Genomic DNA, 23,299 nt, shown 5'->3' with positions numbered 1-23,299 from the left:
TGCCACCTTCGCCAGCTATCTGAATTATCTTAGTGAAAACCATGCACCACTCTAGTGTATGACTTATTAAGTATTGGCAAGCAAGCTATATATTGATAATAAAAGACATTAATTCTGTCACTGGTTTATGACCTTGGTTGCACCCTCCCGCCCCCTGTTGATACCACGTGCTGATTTTCTGACCTCAGCTTCCCGAGTCCTGGGATTTCAGGCATACACCCGCCTCTCTACACCTGCGGTGGATCCTGATCCTCTCTACGCCTATTCTAGGCTACAGATTTTAATAGTAAAAAAAAAAAAAAAACTCACATTGTAAAATTTCAGCTAAGTTGATTAATGAATGTGCCTACTTACTGTAGTTTTTTTTTTTTTGTAGCTAATTCAGCCCCTTTCATCATATAAACAGAGACGGCCATGGATATTTTGTGGTTTAAAATCAACAGAAAAACATTTGTTTCTTTGTAGTTTTAGAAGATCTTTCCTTCAGCAAGCATTAGAAAAAATACAAAAATGCCTTTTTGTGAAAGAATTGATGTAGCTTAAATGTTTTCATTAAAAATGGCCGGGCGGTGGTGGCGCACGCCTTTAATCCCAGCACTTGGGAGGCAGAGGCAGGCGGATCTCTGTGAGTTCGAGACCAGCCTGGTCTACAAGAGCTAGTTCCAGGACAGGTTCCAAAACCACAGAGAAACCCTGTCTCGAAAAACCAAAAAAAAAAAAAAAAAAAAAAAAAAAAATCTGATTTTAGATTTATACTTGCTAAGGTTACTAGAAAGTATCCTAAAGCTAAGATTAACACATCTGTAATTCTTTACAGTTTAATAGTCCAAGGTTTGAAGTTATATAAACCTAAAACTTGGGTCATATTTTTATTCTCTCTGGGGGGGGGGGGGTCAGGGGACAATTTGTGGACCTCCAGGGTTGATTTCAGGTTGTCTGACTTCCCTCTTCCCTAAAAATTACCTTAATTCTGAAAATTGGAGATACTTTCTAGGAAACACAGGGAGGCCTATGACTGACCTGGCTCCTCCTTATCAGCAATCACGGGGTAGGTGGTTTGGCTAGCTGTCAGAGCAGATTTAAGTGCAGTTCAGGACAATTGCTCTTTTGTCATGTGAGCAGCTCAGACTGGATTTTATCAGGGAGCAAATTTTATTTTATTTTTTTGAATTTTTTCCCTTTGCCTATTTTAAAGTTGATTAAAATTGGAGTTGTCAGAGTGGGTGGGGTGGTCCAAGAGCCCTCAAGGAAGAAGTCTCAAGAGCTTTGCCTGTTTTTCACTGCCCTGGGGTGGGGTGGGGGTGGGGCTGCTTCTTCCTGGAAACGTTTGTTCTGTCTCTTTCCTGCTGGTGAGGTCTCTGCTGGGCCCCATGTAGATGGATGCACCTGTGTGTGGATGCATTGGTCCATGCTGTGTCTTGTTGGACAGGTAAGATACTCAGAAGGTGTACGTGTGCTCTGTCTAGGCAGCCACACCGAAGTGAGCATGCAGAAGCAGACACACCCCAACTCGTCTGTCGTGTGGACTGCTTCTTCCTGGTCTTTTGATGTTCTTCCTCTTTTGGTGTCTTTGATCACTCAGATGAGATCCATACTCACCAATCCAGTTTTAGCTTGTTGTAGTATGGATTCTGCTTCATGTGTTGTTCTAAAAGCTAATGGTGAGAAACATAGGTCCTTAGCTTTTTTCCATGCAGTTTTGTTATTGATCAATTTGTTGTTTTTTTGTTTTGTTTTGTTTTGACCTGGTGGTATTGTTTTATTTGAGGCGGGGCCTGTCACTCTCTGTACAACTCCAGCCTTACCTTAAGTCTGTGGTAATCCTTCCTTCTTGGTTTCCCAGTGCTGGCTTGGCGGACACCAACACTATTCCCCGCCCAATTTGTTTTCACCGATTGTATGTTATAAGTAATTAACTTAAACTCTCACTGACAACAACAAAAAGGCCTAGTGTGCAAACCTCTGTCGTTTTCTATTTTTTTAATAGATGAGATGCTTATCAGGCTTAGGGTCTGTTTTGATACTTGTCGTATTTCAAACCCCAGTACTTCTCAAATTAACGGGGGCTATTTTCTAATACTGTTCATTTACAATTTTTAGGTTCATTTTATTTTTATGTGTTTTGTGTGCATCAATGTCAGGACACCACTTGTATGCCCGGTATCTGCATCCACCAGAACTGGAATTACAGATGGTGGTGAGCGTCATGAGGACCTCTGGAGGAGCAGCCGGTGCTCTCACCTTGTATGCTGTCTCTCCAGACACTGTACTCTTTTAATTAATTAGAATGAAGCACATTTTCCCCAGTGGGTGTTTGCTCTTGGCCTCAACTTTTCAAAATAATTTTCCGTGTATGCATGCATGTCTCATGGCACGCATGTCTCATGGCACGCATGTCCGAATTAGAGGACAGCATGCCGGAGTTGCTTCTCTCCACCATGTGGGCTTCAGAGATCCAACTGAGGTCATCCCAGCGCTGGCTTTTTGACTTGTTCACTGTGTGCAGAGCTTCTCAGACCGGTCCTCAGCTCGTATTTAGCTCCTGCTGTTGAGCTTGCCACAGTGGCATTCATGAGATGTCAAAATGTGCTGCATGTTCTCTTGGAATGCCGGGAACACGCCTCGCCAAGGAGGAATCCTCGGGCATGACTCTATGTCCCGTCTCTATGCCTTTTAGTCTTGTCGGAAAGAGAAACACGAGCTCTGGAATCAGAAAAACCTGGAGGCAGTGAATAGTGTGATCAAGTGGGAAAATAGGGGAAGGAGCCACATAGTGTTTACAAAGCACTCTTTGAAGAAGGGTGGGGAATGGTTTTTATAAATCACCTATAGAAACTTTATTAAAATACAAATGAACTATCACTACATTTCCCCTTTTGTATAAAAGAGGCTATAACTAACATAAATACTATATACAATAAGTACAATGAAGGGAAGTAGAAAAAACAAGATCTCCTGAGTAAATGGGAGCATGGGGACCATGGAAGAGGGTAAAGGGGAAGGGAGGGAAGCGGAGAAAAAGATATGAATAAATAAATAAAAAATAAGGAAAAATATGTGCAGTGACTGTATACAGTACATACAGACAGTAAATACTTCAACAATGTCTAGTCCATTTGCATTTGACAAATTCAGGGAAAATATTCTGTATCTGTCCAATCTTGGTGAGTCCAAAGTCTTGTACCTATTTTACTTTCTATCACAACTTGCTTTCCGTGCCAGGGTAGCAAGGAAAACTATAACTCTCTAGTCTTCAACTTCCCCAGAGACCCAACAAGGAAATGATATTAAGTGAGTAAGCAGGAAGTACAAGCAAGCATCTTTCAAAAATGTAGTAACATCAACAATTGTTGGCTGTCTGGATGATCACCCAAAGTTCCTCTGCAATAGGATATTTCCATCTTTGGCCTACAGGCCTAGCATACCAACAGACTTCTGTGAAGCAGGACATTCTGAAGTGCTGTCCCACCTCGTCTTGACAATGGTTGGCAGTCACTTTCTTTTGTGTCCTGTTTGTCCAGTTAGGAAAGCATACTACCACTGGTCTAGGCAAGGATATTTTCTTGGCAAATGGTTTTACTTTTGCCACAAAGAAAGTAAACTCCATATGCGGTTTCTTTGATGCCCGTTATCTTCTCTGAAGTAGATAGATGTTGCCAGGAGCAGATATGTCTCATTGTCATTAAAAAAAGATTCTATATTATGAAAATAACTTTTAATTTTAGCCACATTCTGTAGATCTCTTGAAGTGTTTGAAGATGACCTGTCTAATCTAAAGTATATCTATGTTTGTTCAATTATAATAGGTGCCTAATTACTAACCTGCATTTCCTTATTATCCTAAACACTTTCTAAGAACAACTTTCAAAGGCTAGAAATTTGCATTACATTGTTAAATGACCTGTATAGGTACAATACCTTGAACAAGATTAGAAATGTATGTATACTATTCTAACCAAATTAATCTTGATCAAATTTGAATCAATACACAGAATTTGTATATAATATATAATAATCTATTATAAATGCAATCCATTTAAAACTAGTAGTTGCCTTTTAAAAAGTAGATTCAATAATCTACCTTTTTATCTTCTCTGTATCCTCTTTTTTCTGTTCAAAACAAGCCGGGCGGTGGTGGCGCACGCCTTTAATCCCAGCACTCGGGAGGCAGAGGCAGGCGGATCTCTGAGTTCGAGACTAGCCTGGTCTACAAGAGCTAGTTCCAGGACAGGCTCCAAAACCACAGAGAAACCCTGTCTCGAAAAACCAAAAAAAAAAAAGAATCTTGAACCTAATTTTTTTGTTTAGCTTTTTTCATGTCCATTACCAATAACAACTTATAATCAATCCCCCTAAACAGTGACAAATATCCATAACTCAGTAAAGACCAAAAACCACCCACTTACCTCTTGGGAATGTGGGCATTGTATTCTTAAATTTACTTCCTGCTGTCTGGAGGCAATAGCATCTTTAGAGGATCCTGAAAAGAAAATTTTTGGTTAGTTGTCAAATCCTGAGGTTAACTGCATCATCTGTCGTTCAGTCTCTGCACAATGGGAGTGTGCAGGGCTTGTGTGTATGTTTCTGGACCTGGCAGACCCGTATGGGATCGGAGGTATGTTATGTGTATGGGATGATTCCCATTCCTGATTGTATCTTGTAACTGAATATTTAATAAAGTCAGTCCTGTATAAATTCTGGTATAAATTTAGTGGTTTCCACATGCAGAAAAAAGTTTCTGCAAATTGCAAATCGGTAACTATATTAAGAGGTTCTTTAAAATTCTTTAGTACCATGAGAATAGCATATAATTCTGACTTTTGGACAGAATCATAGGTGCTTTGTTCCACTTTGCTTAAATTTTCTCATTTGTAACCTGCTTTTCCTGATTTATTTGAATCAGTATAGAATGTAAGGGCTCTAGTTACTGGTCTGTCCCATACAATGGGAGGAAGGATCCAGTTAGTTCTCTTTATAAGTTGAACTTTCTTGCTTTTAATTGTTAATAATTTGGGATAGTTGTTAATCTCTCCCAAAAAATTACTATAAGCTCTTTGCCATAATTTACTTTCTTCCCATAATTTGTCAATTTCATCACTATTAAAAGTTATTGTAATTTCTGCTGGGTCTATTCCTGCTAATTGACAAAGTCTTAGTTTTTGTTTTAAAATTAGCTCAGATCTTTTCCACATTAAGTTTTTAGTTTTTTTACTTGACCTATGTGATAAAAATATGCATTTTAAGATAATATCTTCCCTCTGAATTAAAATTCCTGTAGGTGAATGTTTGGAGGGTAATATAACCAGAATGCAGTTAAGATTAAGATCCACACAATCCACGTGTGTCTTCTCTAATTTCTCTTCTATCAAAGCCAATTCTTTTTCAACTTCAGCTAATAATTCCCTGGGACTATTTAAGTCATCCTTGTCACCATCTAAGGTTTTGTTTAAATGAATCAGTTTATCAGGACCTATCCCAATAGTGCACCATAGATGGGAAATGTCTCCTAGCAATCTTTGGAAGTCATTAAGAGTCTGCACTGGGTCTCTCCTAATTTGAACCTTTTGCGGTCTAATTTTCTGTGACCCTATTTTATAACCCAAATAATTAATAGAATTCCCTCTTTGTATTTTTTCAGGAGCAATCTGTAATCCCTAACAAAGCAAAATTTTCTTTACATTTTTTTCTAAAGTATTTATCAGATAGTAAAAGGTCAATTTTATGGTAAACTATAGATTCTGGAAACTGCTTACATATCATTTTCAGTGGCCGACTCACAAAGTGACTCACAGAGGGTGGGGCTATTTAACATTCCCTGTGGGAGAATCTTCCATTGATATCTCTTAGCACTGTGAAGGCAAATTTTTCTTTTTTTCTTGTAAAGGTATAGTGAAGAAACAATCTTTTAAATCAGTAACTATAAGAGGCCATCCTTTAGGTAGTAGAGAAGGCAAAGGAATTCCAGACTGTAGAGGGCCCATTTGCTGAATCACCTTAGTAATACTCTTCGAGCTGTTTCCATTCTCCATTTCCAGATTTCTCTTTAACAAGTACGGGAGAATTCCAAGGGCTGGTTGACTCTTCAATATTCCGAGCATTTCGTTGCTCCTGTACCAGCTGTTTTAAAGCTTACAGTTTCTCTATTGTTAAAGGTCATTGTTTAACCCGTACAAGCTTGTCTGTTAACCATTTTAAAGGTGGGGCTGTTGATGCCTTTGAAATATCAGCAGCTGTTGTGCCTGTTCTTGTACAACCTGAGGGTTGGTGACTGTTCTTTATATAGTATCTTGTAGTATTTTTCCTAGAAACATACATAATTTATGGTTTATTTCTGAGATTGGGAGAATGTTAATCTGAGTGTTCCATTGCTGTATGTAATGAATTATGTCCCCAGAAATTCATTGCTGTTAGCCACATATGACTTGCATTTTCCTCTCTGTCCTTTTGGTCCTATCCATTCGATCTATCTTTTGCTCTGCTTTAACTGAGATATAATTCAGATCCTAAAAGCTGAACGTTTACATCCTGAAGAGGGGTTGTTTGAATGCCAAGATTCTGATGAAATTATTGTTATATCCCTACCTGTGTCTACCAGATCTTCAATGACAACATCATTTGTGTGTATTTTTAGTTTGGGTCTTTGTTCATTTATAAAAGTTTGCCAAAATACTCGCGTTATAGTTTCTCCTGAGTATTTTGTTCTCTCTTCTATAGTTCTATTATCCAGAGCAGTATAGTGGTTTTGTTTTTGTTTTTGTTTTTTTAACAATAAGCATTAGGCTCTTTAATTGCTCTGGGAAGGTGTTTCCTCTAAGATGGCATAGGGACCTGCTAGAGGCCACTCGGGAGTTTCCACAACAGCAAAGGAGAACCTTGAATGTGTATTCCTTGCTAATCTACCTTCATTAGTCCAATGCCTGCCTTTGCCACACCTTCCACATAATCTAGAAGGGAGGGGTGTTCAGAATGGATTATTCAAGTCTCTTAAAATCACCGATCTTACCCACGCATCATCATAGTCATGAGATTCAATATTGTATCTAGAATCCATTCCTCCAGAGATGTTGACCTTGCCTTTAACAGCCTAATTATCCTTATTTTGCATAGAGATTGCACAGTCTTTTTTTATTATTGTTTTTACTGAGTTATATATTTTTCTGCACTCTACTCCCTTCTTCTTCTTGTCCCTTCTACCCTCCCATGGTCTCCATGCTCCCAGTTTACTGAAGAGATTGTTTTTTTCTACTTCTATGTAGTTAAGATCCATGTATGGCTCTCGTAGAGTCCTCATTGTTGTCTAGGTTCTCTGGAATTGTGAAATGTAGGCTGGTTTTTCTTTGCTTTATGTATAAAAGCCACTTATGAGTGAGTACATATGATATTTGTCTACCTCACTCAATATAATGTTTTCTAGATCTATCCATTTGCCTGCAAATTTCAAGGTATCATTGCTGTTTTTTTTCTTCATTCTGTATATGTACCACATTTTCTTTATCCATTCTTTGGTTGAGGGCCATTTAGATTGTTTCCAGGTTCTGGCTATGACAAACAGTGCTGTTAGAACATAGTTCAGCACATATCCTTGTGGTATGATTGAGCATCCTTTGGGTATATACCCAAAAGTGGTATTGCTGGGTCTTTAGGTAAGTTGTTTTCTAATTTTCTGGAAACTCGCCATACTGATTTCCAAAGGGGCTGTACCAGCTTGCACTCCCACCAGCAATGCAGAAGTGTTCCCTTTATCCCACATTCTCTCCAGCATAAGTTGCCATCAGTGTTTTTGATCTTGTCCATTCTTACAGGTGTAAGATGGAATCTCAGAGTTGTTTTGATTTGCATTTCTCTGATGGCTAAGGATGTTGAGCATTTCTTTAAGTATCTTTCAGTCACATTTTAGATTGTTTTGTTGAGTTCTCTGTTTAGGTCTTTATCCCATTTTTTTTTTTAAATTGGATTTGTTCTTTTGATGACCAGTTTCTTGAAATTTTTGTATATTTTGGAGATCAGCCCTCTGTCCTATGTGGGGTTGGTGAAGATCTTTTCCCATTCTGTAGCCTACTGCTTTTGTCTTGTTGACCATGTCTTTTGCTTTATAGAAACTTCTCAGTTTCAGCAGATCCCATTTATTGTTTCTCTCAGTGTCTGTGCTGCTGGGGTTATAGTTAGGAAGTGGTCTCCAGTGCCAATGCATCCAAGTGTACTTCCCACTTTCTCTTCAGTGAGGTTCAGTGTGGCTGGCTTTATGTTGAGGTATTTGACCCATTTGGATTTGAGTTTTGTGCATGGCGATAGATACGGATCTATTTTCATTCTTCTACATGTTGACATCCAGTTATGCCAGCATCATTTTTGTTGATTATGCTTTCTTTTTTCCATTTGATATTTTTTTCTTCTTTGTCAAAACTCAGGTGTTCGTAGTTGCGTGGATTGATATCTGGATCTTCAGTATAGTTCCATTGATCCGTTGTTTTTATGCCAGTACCAGGTTGTTTTAAGTACTGAGCTCTATAGTACAGTTTGAAGTTAGGGATTGTAATGCCTCCCAAAGTTCCAGTATCCAGGTTTGTTTTGGCTATTCTGTGTTTTTGTTTTTTCATATGAAATTGAGTATTGTTCTTTTGAGGTCTGTGAAGAACTTTGCTGAGATTTTTTGATGGGCATTGCATTGAATCTGTAGATTGTTTTTGTTAAGATTGCCATTTGCACTATAATATATTTATTCAAGAGCATAGGAGATTTTTCTATTTTCTGGTGTCTTCAATTTCTTTTTTTTTTTAATTTATGATTTATTTATCTTTATTTTATGTGCATTGGTGTGAAGGTGTCAGATCCCCTGGAACTGGATTTTCAGACAGTTGTGAGCTGCCATGTGGGTGCTGGGAATTGAACCCAGGTCCTCTGGAAGAGCAGTCAGTGCTCTTAACCACTGAGCCATTTCTCCAGCCCCTTCAATTTATTTCTTCAAAGATTTAAAGTTCTTATCATACAGGTCTCTTTTGGTTAGAGTTACTTAAAAATATTTTGTGTTATTAGCGGCTATTATAAAGAGTGATGTTTCTTTTGATTTCTTTCTCAGTCCAGTTATCATCTGTATAAAGAGGGCTACTGATTTTTTTTTTTAATCTTGTATCCTGCTACATTACTGAAAGTGTTTATGAGTTGTAGAAGTTCCTTGGTAGAATTTTTGGGGTCACTTATGTAAACTATCATCAGTAAATAGTGAGAGTTTGACTTCTTTTCCAATTTGTATCCCCTTGATCTCCTTTTGGTGTCTTATTGCTCTAACTAGGACCTCAAGAACTATATTGAATAGATATGGAGAGAGTAGACAACCTTGTCTTGTTCCTGGTTTCAGTTGGATAGCTGGGAGTTTCTCTCCATTTAGTTTGATGTTGGCTGTTGACTTGCTGTATATTGCCTTTATTATGTTTAGGTATGTTCCTTGTATCCCTGCTCTCTCCAAGACCTTTATCCTGAAGAGTGTTGTATTTTGTTGAAGGCTGTTTCAGCATCTAATGAGATAATTGTGTGTTTTTTATTTTTCCATTTGTTTATATGGTGGATTACTTTGACAGATTTTCATATGTTGAAACATCTCTGCATCTATGAGATGAAGCCGACTTTGTTGGGATGGATGATTTTTCTGATGTGTTCTTGGATTCGATTTGCCAGTACTTTTTTGAGAATTTTTGCATCAATGTTTATGGGTGAGATTGGTCTATAATTCTTTCTTAGTGATGTCTATGTAGTTTGGCTATCAGGGTAATTGCGCCTCATAAAAACAGTTTGGCAATGTTCCTTCTGTTTTTTTTGTGTAGAACAATTTGAGGAGTATAGGTATTAATTCTCCTTTGAAAATCTTGTAGAAATCTGCACTGAAACCCTCTGGCCCTCATCATTTTCTGTTTGGGAGACTTCTGATGACTGTTTCTATTTCTTTAGCAGTTATAGGTCAATTTTATGTGCTACTTTGGTTTTGATTTACTTTTGGTAAGTGATATTTATCCAGAAAGTTGTCTATTTCCTTTACATTTTCCAATTTTGTAGAATACAGGTTTTTGAAATATGACTTAATGATTCTCTGGATTTCCTCCATTTCTATTGTTATGTCCCCCCTTTCCTTTCTGATTTTGTTAATTTGGATGTTCTCTCTCTGCCTTTTGGTTAGTTTGGATAAAGATTTGTCTATTGTTGATTTTTTTTTTTGGAAGAACCAACTCTTTGTCTCATTCTTTGTGTTTTCTTTGTTTATTTTGTTGATTTCAGCTCTTAATTTGATTATTTTCTGCAGTCTAGTTCTCCTTGGTAAGTTTGTTTCTTTTCTTATTTTAGAGTTTTCAGATGTTCTGTTAACTCAGTAGTGTGGGATTTTTTAGGCATTTAGTACTATGAACTTTCGTCTTAACACTCCTTTCATTGTGTCCCAGAAATTTGGTTATGTTGTGTGGTCATTTTTATTGAATTTTAGGAAGTCTTTCATTTCTTCCTTTATTACTTCCTTGACCCATTGATGATTCAGGTGAGCATTATTTAATTTCTATGTGTTTGTGGGCTTTTTGGAATTAGTGTTGCTGTTGAATTCTAATTTTAAGCTATGGTGATCTGATAAGATACATGGGATTATTCCATTTTTTAAAATATTTGTTCAGGTTTGCTTTGTTACCTCATACATGGTCAATTTTTGAGAAGGTTCCATGAAGTGTGCTGAGAAGAAGGTATATTCTTTTATGTTTGGATGAAATGTTCTATAGACGTCGGTTAAGTCCATTTGAGTCATAACATCTGTTAGTTCCCTTATTTCTCTGTTAATTTTCTGTCTGACAGACCTGTCCAGTGGTGAGAGTGGGGTGTTGAAGTCTCCCACTATTAGTGTGTAGGGTTTAATGTATGATTTAAGCTTTAAAAGTGTTTCTTTTACATATGAGGGTGCCCTTGTATTTAGGGCATAGATGTTCAGTATTGAGATTTTTTTCTGTGACCAATATGAAATCTCCTTCTTTGTCTCTTTTGATTGATTTTAGTTTGAAGTTTCTGTTGTTAGATATTAGGATAGATAGCTACACCAGCTTGTTTCTTAGGTCCATTTGATTGGAAAAAATTTTCCTCAACCTTTTACTCTGAGGCGCTGTCTGTCTTTGAAGTTGAGGTGTGTTTCTTGTATGCTGCAGAAGGATGGATTCTGTTTTTGTATCCAGTCTGCTAGCCTGTGTCTATTTGTATTAAGGGATAATAATTACCAGTGATTGCCAATTCTTGTTATTTTAGTTTTTATTGTTGGTGATGTTATTGTGTGTGTGTGTGTATGTGTGTGTGTGTTTTCCTTCTTTGGGATTTGCTGCTGTGAGATCATTTATTGCCTGTGTTTTTGTGAATGTAGCTAACTTCCTTGGTTTGGAGTTTTCCTTCTAGTACTTTGTGTAGGACTGGATTTGTGGCTAGGTATTGGTTAAATCTGGTTCTGTCATGGAATATCTTGTTTTGTCCTTCTATGGTGATTTAAAGTTTTGCTGGGCATAGTGGTCTGGGCTGGCATCCATAGTCTCTTAGTGTCCGCATATGACTTGACCAGGACCTTCTGACTTTCGTTGTTTCCATTGATAAGTCAGGTGTAATTCTGATAGATCTGCCTTTATTTGTTACCTGACCTTTTCTTTTTCCAGCTCTTAATATTCTTTCTTTATTCTGTATGTTTAGTGTTTTGATTATTATGTGGCGAAGGGTACTCTTTTGTTTTATTTATTTTTATGATCCAGTCTATTTGATGTTCTGTAAGCTTCTTCTTGTATCTTTATGAAAACTTAAGATATGCATATCTTTCTTTAGGTTGAGGAAGTTTTCTTCTTTGATCTTGTTGAATATATTTTCTGTGCCTTTGAGCTGGAGTTCTTCTATCTCTGTCATTCTTACATTTGGTCTTTTCATGGTGTCCCATATTTCCTGGATTTTGTGTGTTAAGGTTTTGTTAGATTCCTTTTTGTTTTTTGACTAAAACGTTGATTTCCTCTATTGTATCTGCAGCGCTTGAGATTCTCTCTTCTATATCTTGTATTCTGCTGTTTGTTTATGCTTGTATTTGTGGTTCCTGATCCTTTTCTCATAATTTCTGTTTCTATAATTCTCTTGCTTTGTTTTCTTTATTGTCTCTATTTTGTTTTTTAAGTCTTTAATCATTTAATCTTTCACCTGTTTGATTGCTTTTTCTTGCTTTTCTTTAAGGAATTTGTTGATTTCTTCCAATTTTTTGTCTTTTCCTCCATTTCTTTGAGTGAAGTTTTCATTTCCTCTTTAAGGGCCTCAAACATTCTCCTAAAGTTATTTTTTAGGTCATTTTCTTCTGCTTCATCTATATTTGGTTATTCAAGCCTTGTTGTTGTGGGGCCACTGGTTTTTATTGGTGCGGAGTTGCGTGTGTTCTTACATTGTCTATCCGTCTTTTCCTCTGATTGGTATATTTGGGGCTCTCTGTGTTTCTGGTGATCAGTCTTGCAGGCACCAGTGGATCCAAGGCTCAGGTCGTTGCTTCTTGTGTACAGTCAGGGCCATGGTTCTAGTCACCCTAGAGGTCGCTTAGTGGTTCCTGTGATCACTCTGCAATACTGGAAATCATTAGGGCCTGTTCCTAGTGGGAGGTTGCTGGCTTGAGCGTGCTCCAGCGGAGATTGCCCGCTCGGGCTGCTTGCTCCCTTGTACTTACTCACGTGGGGGGTCACTGGTTCAAACTTGCTCTGGCAGAGGTCGCTGGCTCAAGCCTGCTCTATAATGGGCATATTTAAAAGCCAGAGATTCAATTATTGTTTGTCTAGCTTCTGAATTTGGTATTGTTCTGTTTACTGCAGATGTCAATCTTTGTAAGAAATCTGTGAAGGTTCTCTTGGGCCCTGTATGACTTTAGTAAATGACTCAATCTCTTTCCTGTTTTTCCAATTTTGTCCCAAGCATTCAAAGCTCTTCTTCCATGGCACAAATCATCTAAGGCCTGTATCTTATTAGATGTTCCGTCTTTAATCTCTAGCACATTATCATACAGAGACTCAAATCCCCCATTGTAATGGTTTCTCCCATTGTTTAATGTGGGAAGAAAGTCTGTTTTAACTAATTCCTCCGTTTAAGAATCCCCAATTGTCTTCCCAAATCTACCGATGATGTTGATGAAGATGTGAGACTTATTGCTGCTGTGTAGAACAGTAAAAGCCTGAACGATTTCAAGGCAGCTGCCTGGTTTGGCAGCAGCCCGAGAATGGGGTTCAGGGAGAGCCAGCTGCCTGAAAAATGGGCAAAGGGGATTTTTGAGGGCCGGGGACTGCCTAAAGCAGAACCAGCCAGGGTAGGGCAGGTGAGTCCTGTGGTGTTTGGAGCTCAGGTGGGTGGCAGCTGGAGACTGTTTCAGACAGGCTACACACTCAGAGGCTTTGGGGGAGAAAGAAAAGAAAGCCTAGCCAGGTGGGGCTGGAACCCCATATGCAGCTATAGCCTGTCCTGGTGGCTAAAAAGCCAGAGGCAAACAGCTTTATCGTGAATTCATACCCCAAACGTTGGATGCCCATTGTAGCATGTTTATTAAAAACCCAGAGGGGTAGGTTCAACCTGAAGACCAGAAGAGCAAAGCACTCATCTGTATGGATGTTCAGACCAAAAAAGAGGGCAACTTCCTGTATCATCCCACCTTATATTTCTCTTCAGTGCTGGGATGGGCATGCATCACCATCGCCTGCCCTCTGGCTAACTAATGCAGTACTGGGATTAAAGATGTGTGCTACAGATTAATAGAAATCTGAGATACAAGAGCTAGGTAGGAATATGCCTAAGCCATTGACCAAGCAGTGTTATAACTAATATAGTTTCTGTGTGATTATTCCGGTATGGGTGGCCAGGAAACGAAGGTGCAGTCTCCAATTACACCCTATGTTTGTTTGACCCATGTTGTGGAATATTTAACTATGTAAAATTGTGTTTACATTTGTTTATGCTATGGAATAATACTTTAACTGTGTAAAGGTGTGTGTGTTTGTTTCTGCTGCCTTTGTTAATGATGTAGAGTTGTCTTACATTGGTTTATGCTGTGTTTAATTATATAATGATGTGCTACTGTTTCATCTTGCCTGCCTAAGGCACCTGATTGGTCTAATAAAAAGCTGAAGATCCAATGGGAGGGAGGGAGGGAGGGAGGGAGGGAGATAGATAGATGTGTGCTACTGGCCTGTATGGCTGACTAGTGTGCTGACTGTTTTGCATTCTGGTCTTCAGGCAAGTTTTATTTATTAAAATATAAATGAAATATCACTACAGTTAGGCGACCTACCCAGACTTGCCCTAATACAGACACTTAAGGATTAACTAACTACAAGTTAAGTCTCCAAGATATCACCAATGTTCTAGTGTAAGTAGCCCCCACCTTAGGGCTTGCAGAGGTGGCTCAAGGTTACTAGCACTTGTTCCTCTCGCAGAGATTCACAATCATCTGTAATTCCAGTTCCAGGGGAATCCAACAACCTCTGAGTGTACCAGGCACACTGTGCTGCACAGATATACATGCAGGCAAAACATACACAAAATATAATGAAGCCTTTAAAAACCAGCTCACCCCATTCTTTTGCCAACAATACAATTAATTAAAACCCAGAAATTAGAGGCTTACTTTTTAAAAATACACCCTGCTTTATTAACTCTTTAAACAGGAAGGGTGTCCTGTGTGGCTGTCTGCACTCTGGCAGCACCAGAGAGAAGGGCGGTGCTGTGATCTAATTAGACTGCACACCAGAGTAGGCTGTTCAGAAACAGAAATAAGAAATAACCAATATAGATGACAAAAAATTATTAAGTGGAAGCTATGAACCCAAGGAGAATAAATAAGGGAAGTTTAGAAGATGCCTAAAAGCGAAGAGAACTCATGGCTTCCTTTTATCACAGGCAAACAATTTCCTATCCCTACCACATACACTGTGAGGAAGCAAATGCAATGGCCCAGCCGGACAAACCTGGAATTCCAGCACTTGGGACGCTGGGACAAAAGGGTTGGGAGTTTGAGGCCAGCCTGGGCTACATACATGGTAGATTATCGTGTAGAAGAACACACGAGCATGGTTTATGTGCAGCAAAGGGACTGAACTGCAGTTCATGCTGGGTGAGAGGGTGCTTGAAGCCTTGGATTGCTCTCCCCAGCAAGAAGGGGGAGGAACACCGGGAATTGTTTAGACTTTAGAATAGGCCTAGCAAAAGTGAAGACACACTGGGGTGGATATATTCTCTTTTTACTCTCAGATAAGTGAAATTGACTTTGTGGGAGAAGGGTCTCCTTGGCTTTTAGTACTGAGGGTGTGGCTGAAAACCGATTCGGGGCACAGCGAGCCTGGAATACCTTTTCATGACCAAGAGCCAGCAGAAAAAACTGCTCAGGTCCTCTGTCATAGCACAAGGACACCAGCCAAAATGGTATCGTGAGCATTGTCGGGATGCCCTTGGACTCACTGCCTGAATGAATAAGATGCTGTGGAGCCAGCGCATCCTCAACAGTCTTAAAACCTGCACAAACGAAATTTCAGGTGATCAAGATATATGGCAAAATTAGAACTTCAGATTAATACCTCTGAAGGATTGGTAAATTGCTGCCATATGGAACTTCTAAGGAAAGAATGAATCACTAAAACACATTTAGGATTGGTTTCTGCTGCATCCTATGAACATTGTTTAGATTCTGTTTTAAACGAATTATTTTTAAAAAACCAATTGACAGATACTGTAAACACAATAAGGAACTGATGGGTTTGAGCAGTGTAATCATGTTTTTGTTGTTATTATTATTTTAGTGTTTATGTGTTTCAGATACGTGTTTTGAAATGTTAGTGTGAATTTCTCATATCTCAGGGCTGACAAAATGGATCAGTGGGTAAAAGCTGCCACGGAAGCCTGGAGAACCCGAGTTTACTCTCTGGAGCCCATGTGAAGGGTGGGATGCCTTGCATTGCACCTGTAGTCTTAGTACTCTGCTGTGAGATTGGGGGTGGAGACAGGAGAATCAGCTGATGCTTATGAGCCATCTGATGTTTGGAGTGCACAGTAAGAGAGACTGCTCCATGGCTGATTGTCAGTGTGCTACAAGCTAAAGTCATCTGTGAGGAGGGAACCTCAGTTGAGAAAACTCCTCCAGAAGTAGGGTTGTAGGCAGGCCTATAGAGCATTTTCTCATTTAGTAATAGATGGGCAAGAGCCCAGCCTGCTGTGGCTGGTGTCATCTGTAGGCTGGTGGTTCTGGGTTCTGCCAGTAAGGTTGAGCAAGTCAGGAAGCACACCTACCTCCCTGTGATCTCTAGCTTCTGCCTCCAGGTTCCTGTCCTGTTTGAGTTTCTGTCCTGACTTCCTTTGAAGATGAACTATGAGCAGTGAGGTGAAAGAGGAGTAACCTTGGCTAATACAGAGATCCTGCCTCAAAAATAAGGCAGAATGAGAGAACTGACTTGAGCTGTGCACACACAGGGTCGCATTGTTTGTCTGAAAATAGGGAAGATAGAGGTGCAACAAGTTTAGCTGTTGGTTAATAACTTGGGGGGTGGTGAGGGACAGACACATGAGGCTCACTGTATTATTTCTGTTTCTACATGCTTATGGAAATTCTTCCATAGTATAGTCTTGGATGCCTAGAAATATGCTTCTCAGTGTACGTCATAACTTGTGAAGTCACAGTAGAAGGTATCTGTGACGGTGGGGAATGGTTCTCTGTTCCAAAATACATGTATGCGGCAAGTGGCGTAGGAAGTAAGTTTACTAACTTGAGTCCTCTGCAAAAGTCTAAACTAAGTAAATGTAACTGAAAAAATTACGAAGGGGGGGGGAATACAGAAAATCTGGGTTGGGGCGGAAGTATAGGAACAAGGGGAGGAATAAAAATAAAATTGATAAACCACTGTGTAGTCTGACAGATGGCTCAGGTCTTACTGAAATCTGGCTCACTCAGAGAATGATCTTGATTTTCCCCTTCCAATGTTCTTGTTCCGTATCACCATACTGCTGACATCTTAGAGGACCTAGGTAGACGAAAGAGAAGGTAGGGTTCCTCTTTCGAGTTTTATACCAATAGCTAGAATGTCTTCCTTGGTGGATAATTAATTCTTAACTGTTCTTCACACTTGTTTATTGGTCCTGTTCTGCTCCTGTGGTGGTTTAGTGCCCTGAAGGAAGGGTTTCTCTGCTCATCACTGTGGGGAGTGGCTGGAGAGAGAGACTGCATCTCTCCCGCAGGCCTTCTCCCTTCCCTTTTATTCAGTCTGAGTGCCCAGTTTGTGAGTTGATGCCACCCATGTTCATCTTGGTTCCTCCCTCATTAGCTGAGCCTATCTGGAAGCATCCTCACAAAGAATACTAGAGGCATATCTTCCAGGTTATTCTAGGACCCATCAACTTGACAGATGACGTAGCTACCACAGGATTGAACCCTGGGCCTTTCACAGACAGGCATGTACGTGTTAATGCCATCCAGCTAGATCCATAGCCCGTGAAGATTCATAACTGTACACTGGGAAGGCTGGGTTTGCTCACAAAAGAGGGCAGGATGTACAAGGACCTTACCCTGGAAGCTAGTAGCTAAAGAGCGATTTAATCCTGCTTTCTTTTTAATGTCCTTGTAAAGCATCAGGCATGCTGCCCCTGATGTTGGGAAGTGTTTCTTGTTATACTCTTAAAGAGATGCTGTCAGGTTGATACAAGATAGCTAAGGCAAGAGGCTTGGGTGGTAAAGGCACTGCCCCCTGAACCTGGTGAACTGAGTTTGATCCCTGGGACTCACATTGTGGAAGAGACAACAGCCTCCTGCAAGTTGTCTTCTGACCTCCACAGGCCCACAGTGGCACACCCAGAGATAAGTATGTGAACAAAACGGGTTCCTCTAGAAGATAAACCAGTCCAAATGGATTATATGGGTTCAGTGACAAAAGTTGACTTTCCGGGTGGTATGTCCGGGTTATGGTTATGTTAACGAAACCTACCTACATGCAGGCTTACTCGGAAGGGGTCACGCAGGGTCACTGAATTTATATCCTTTATAAAAAATTCTCCAACCTTGTTTTTAATGGTTGTGCATGCATGTGTTCATGCGTGCGCGCAGATTGTGTGTGGACGTCAGAGGACAACTTTTTGTCATCAGTTCTCTTTCCATCTTAACTTTTGAGACAGTCTTCTCCCTGCGTACCGTAGATTAGCCAACCCTCAAGGAGTTTCCTGGAGATTCTCCTCCTCTGCCTCCTGTCTCACAGCAGAACGGCTGGGATTACAGATGTGTGCCATTCCATCCTGTTTTATATGTGATAAATACCTTTATCTGCCAAGCACCTCGCTGTCCCCTCTTACTGTGTTTGCACAGCTTGCCACTTTGGTGGCATATGCTTTGATTCCTATTCTTGGATGCTATACAAGTTCCATCTGCCTTAGGGCTTCTGTAACAGTTGTGACGGCAGCAATGAGTCATAGCCATCATTCTCACGATGGCTCCTAAGGGATGTCTGGCTGACCATCTGTGTTCTTGCTTGCATACCTAAGTTGTTCTTTGCTAGTTTTTTTTCAGGACACGTCTCTGTTTCATTTCAGCCATGAACCAGAGAATCACTCAGAGCGCTCCAGTGAAACAGCCGCCACCCTTGGCTCCCCAGAGCCCGCAGGGAAGCGTCCTGGGTGGGGGCAACTCCAACCAGCAGCAGCAGATGCAACTGCAGCAGCTGCAGATGGAGAAGGAGAGACTGCGCTTGAAGCAGCAAGAATTACTGCGGCAGGTGAGGCCACAGGTTAGAGTCCAGCCTTTCTCTTTCACTCTTTGCATTCTCACGCAAGAGTCTCTGCTTTCATCTTAGTTTTTGTTAAGGGAATGTTGGCTTTATGAAAGTAGGGTCTGTTTGGCCTGTCCTTGTCCTCTTCCTTGACTGACCTTAGGCTACATACCCTGTAATTTCATGGTCATGCAACATGAAGAGCTGTATTAGCCAGAGTGGTGGCTCACGCCTCTTACCCCGCACTTGGAAGGCCAGTACAGAAAGATCAGGAATTCAAGACCAGTCTTAGCTACATAGTAATTTGAAGACCAGCCTGAGCTTCATGAGACCCTATGTCAAAGCAAACAAAAAATAAAAGAACACATGAAAATTATCTGTTTGGGCCATAGTCATTGCAGGAAGTTGAGATGCTTGTCGCAAGGGCACATGATGTAGACGCCGTGTTTCCCAGAGCTTCGTAGGTGGAGGTGCTCGGAGTCGATCGTCCCCCGGAGAAAGACAATTTGTACCTTAAACGAATTCTTGGTAGAGAGTATACCAGTGCGACATTTTCTTTAATGACATCTTTCAGCATTGCTAAAGCAAAGAATTTCCTTTAAGACAGAGTACAGTGATCCCTGAGTTTAGACTCTGCGTGTCTTTTGGTGTATTGTTTTCATGTGGAGGGGCAGGAGGACCTGACGGCGAGGAGCTTGAGACCCTTCCCTTCAGAACACACTGTTGGTGTTCAGGCTGAGTAAGAAATTTCTGAAAACAAGTTTGGGGCCGAGGTGTAGTCCAGAAGGAGCATTTGCCTAGCACGTGTGAGTTTCTGGGCTCACAGAATCCCCAGCCCCATCCAACCATTTTGTTTGTTGTGTTTATCTTACTTCAAGTATTTAAGATATTGTTGATAGTGGGGAATTGGTCTTTGGCTAAGCAGTAGATCTTTTCCAATTTGTATATGAACTCTTTGAATAGATGGTAACATAGTACAGTAGCCAAGAGTGTACAAAAGGAGAATCTTTTTTATCTGGATTCTCTAGTTTTCTTTTGGTTGTAAAACAACCGTCTTGTTTACACCCTTCCCCCCAAGATGTTACAAACGCAAAGTAGTTTCTGCTTTTCCCAAGCTGCCTTTTCCAAATCAGAGGTATTGTGCACATTTAAAATCAGTTTCACATTACACTTCTGTTTCTAGAATGTTGACCTTAAAGATACAGTAAGCTGAGTCATAGAATCTCAGACAGACTCGTCCTTTATACTGTGTCCCTGTGATCCAGATGTGACTGGCAAAGTTTATGCCAATGGATGGTGGAGAATGGTCTTGTAAAACCATTTGTAACAGATGAACAGGGGAAGCATCCTAATGCGGGGGCTGCCCTGTTCACTCCCTCACTGGGAGAAAGGAAGGGTACAATTGTACAAAAGGATTTCAGTGTGTGGCTGTTAGAAGAAATAAAAAATAAAGCCTAGTGTGTTATCTGTTGTGACCAAGTACTAATTGGGCAAAGTAAATGCAAGTTTCAATTTCACATGCTTGTGGGCTACCAAAAATTAAAAAACTTTCATAATAAGAAGCTCACTTAATTTATAATGTCAATGTTTTCTCGTTTTTACATTCATTTTTAAAGTAAAAAATGTTCTGTTGTTGCTCTGCTGTGTTACATCAGTTAGCCTGGTTTTCTTGGTGGACCAGTTCTGCTGCTTCTAAAGAATTTTTCTAACTGTTCTTGGGTGGTGGGTCCTGAACAAAATGGCCCCCTTCTTTGGATGACCTCTGCTACTTTTCTCTGCTACCTACTATTGCCTCACGTTGAAGGGACAGATCTCTGTTCTGATGCTAATGGACTATTTTGTTTAGCAGCCTGTAAACTGTGGACATCCTAAGGCCTCTGTGAACTTGTGTCTTATCACTGAAACATTGAAAGTTATCTCTTCCCGCTTCCTCTAACACAGAAGCAAAGAGCCTACCTGACTGTTACTAAATTTTGCTTTTGTCTTGGTGCCAAGTCTTGCTGTCTGTCTTCAGTGCTGCAACTGTGAGGGCCAATCTGTTCTGTGGTGACTTCATTGGCTCCTGTACTCCTTAGCCTGCTGTTTCTTGGGTAGCTTGGGAATTCTGTGCTATGGTGAGATGTCTGGATACAGTTTATAATCAGCCTACACAGCCAAACCATGTGGCTTACAGTAATTTTTATCCGTCTTATTTTTTACTCTTAGGCAATACGGAATATCAATCCCAGCACAGCAAATGCTCCAAAATGTCAGGTAGGCTCTTATATGATGTTCTAGCATTGGGGGAAAAGATAACTAAATTAGGAAAGAGAGACACCGTGTTCCTGGCCCTGTCCTCTCTAGAGATGAGCCACAGTGAATATGTTTGAATCATCTTTCTCCCAGGAGACTTAGCATTGCTTTTCCAAGGGACTGAGGACTGTCTGCCCGTGCCAATCCTCCCAGGGTGTGTGTGTGTGGCTTTGGAGACTCTCAGGACTTCCTAGTTAGTGCGCACACAGTATGTGTTGGTAGTCATTCTGCCAGCCTCCAAATATGTATGATTTTTGTTTGAGCAGCTTAAAATAAATTTTTGTTTATCTCTTTTTCCTGACGTTTTAAAAGAATCGTAAATTGAGATAGCGAAGAAAGTTGTTAGTTTATATACTTGCAGGCTGTTCTTGGAAATCACAATGAATGAAAGTTTTTCTCAGTGGCCCTTCTGAAGGAAGGCATTGTAAATGCCGAAGCTCTCAGAGGAAATCGAACTCTGCCCAGTTGGTGTTTCAGGTCTCTTTTTCCACGGTGAGCCCCAGGGCACAGTCACAGAAGAACCTGGTATTGACATGGCTGCTCTTCTGCCTGACAGACTCCTGTGTGGGCCATGGGAATAGTTGTGTTCTAGAAACCGAAGTGGATCATGCATGTTTCTGCTTTATAATACTCAAATTAATTAGTAGCTAGAGGGTCCATGTACCTCCCTTAGGTGAGCAGAAGCAGCCATGAAAAATGCTCCCCTAACTTTCTTCCTTTGCTCCACCCTCACCCAGCTTTTCTTTGAGGAGTGAGTCACTGTATTATATAACTCAGACTAGCTTCAGCTTTTTCTGTGGCTCCCCTGCCTCGGCCTCCCGAGTGCTAGGATTGCTGCCACACTGCAGCCAAGCATCTCGGGATCTTTGGAGCTCCTCTGGCTAATAAACAAAGGGAATGCAGTGTTTGGGTTGGGCTGTAGAGGCAGGGGCTACCAGAATGATATACTCTGCCAGGGAATTCCTCGGCGATGATGTCAGATATCATCCTCAGAGACCAGTTAACTTTGTAAGAAAATAAACTCTTAACTTTTCTCTCTCTCTCTCTCTCTCTCTCTCTCTCTCTCTCTCTCTCTCTCTCTCTCCCAATTTTTGAGTCAGGCTGGCCTTGCTTCCGAATGCTGGGATTAAAGGTGTACACCACCACACTTGGTCTGAACTCTGTTCTCTGTCTCATAAATGCCTTCAAAAAAAAAAAAAAAAAGAGAGTGAAAAATATTTAAGAGATAATTTTTGAAAATGCCACTACACATATTAAAATTTTTAAATACAGGTTTTGTGGGCATGGTTGTACAGGCCTCCTGTACTTGGGAGGTGAAGACAGGGGGAATCAGACCTTAGGGCCTCCCTTGGGTACATAGCAAGTTGGAGACCAGCTGATACTTAGATGAGACCCTTCCTGAAAACAAAATGATTGGTTACGTATGTTTTAGTTGTCAAAATACTGTTGATTGTAAATTTATCAATCAGTATATTGATTGAGGTGGTACAGTCTGTGGGATTGAAACAACCATGTGGTTTCTCTTGTACTACACATTTTTTGCATGACCTTAAGATATCATGTAGGGAAGAGAATATTGACTTTTCTCAATTAGCATAAGGGGTTGGCTATTACTTGTCTAACAAAAGCCAGAACAGTGGAGGAAAGCGCAGTCTGTTTATTTAATCAGTGTTTTTCATGACCCAGCAGTCTTCAGAAATAGCAGCCCAAAGACCCAGGGAAAACAGTTTTATACTGCAGTTCAGTGAGCACTAGGAGGAGGATAAAATGCTGTGCTGATAAACCAGCAGTTCTGGTACAGCCCCCTCAGATCAGGACAACTCCTGGGGTGAGGTCTCAGGCCTTCTCTGGGGCTTAGAGACCACTTTCCCTGAAGAATGGGGGTGGGTAATGTTTCTGGACTTCATGGTTTGTAGAACTTGCAGGAGAAAGTTCTGTTTGCCTTGACCATGGACAGGAGAGAGTCAGAAAGGGACATGGCCTCCGAGGCCCTTCTTCTGACCCCTTGTTTCAGAACACTCAGCTTGCCAAAGCATCCTACTGCAGTGTCAGGGAAGGCTTGGTTTTGAGGGGTGTTTGTGTGTTTGTTTTTCACGGTTTCTCTGTGTTGGCCTGGCTGCCCTAGAACTCTGTAGATGGGGCCACCAGAGATCTACTTGCCTTTGCCTCCCAAGTGCTGGGGTTAAAGGTGTGTGTTGCCATACCTGACAGGAAAGTTCTTAAATGAAGGTGACTTCCCAGGAGGTATACGAGAGGAT

General features: G+C 40.6%; 1 protein-coding gene across 1 annotated transcript in view; it reads left to right on the top strand.

Annotated features, from left to right (window-relative positions):
• Positions 1–23,299, top strand: part of Yap1 (Yes1 associated transcriptional regulator) — an 87,630-nt gene that overhangs the window by 50,118 nt on the left and 14,213 nt on the right. Inside the window, 2 exon segments of the mRNA XM_057766627.1 lie at positions 18,574–18,755; positions 20,955–21,002. Of these exon segments, the coding sequence (XP_057622610.1) occupies positions 18,574–18,755; positions 20,955–21,002 (230 nt within the window).

The sequence above is a fragment of the Chionomys nivalis genome, chromosome 4, assembly GCF_950005125.1.
Source record: "Chionomys nivalis chromosome 4, mChiNiv1.1, whole genome shotgun sequence".
Lineage (NCBI taxonomy): Eukaryota > Metazoa > Chordata > Mammalia > Rodentia > Cricetidae > Chionomys > Chionomys nivalis.
The sequence above is the reverse complement of the archived record's forward strand: the minus strand, read 5'-3'. Positions and strand labels throughout refer to the sequence as shown.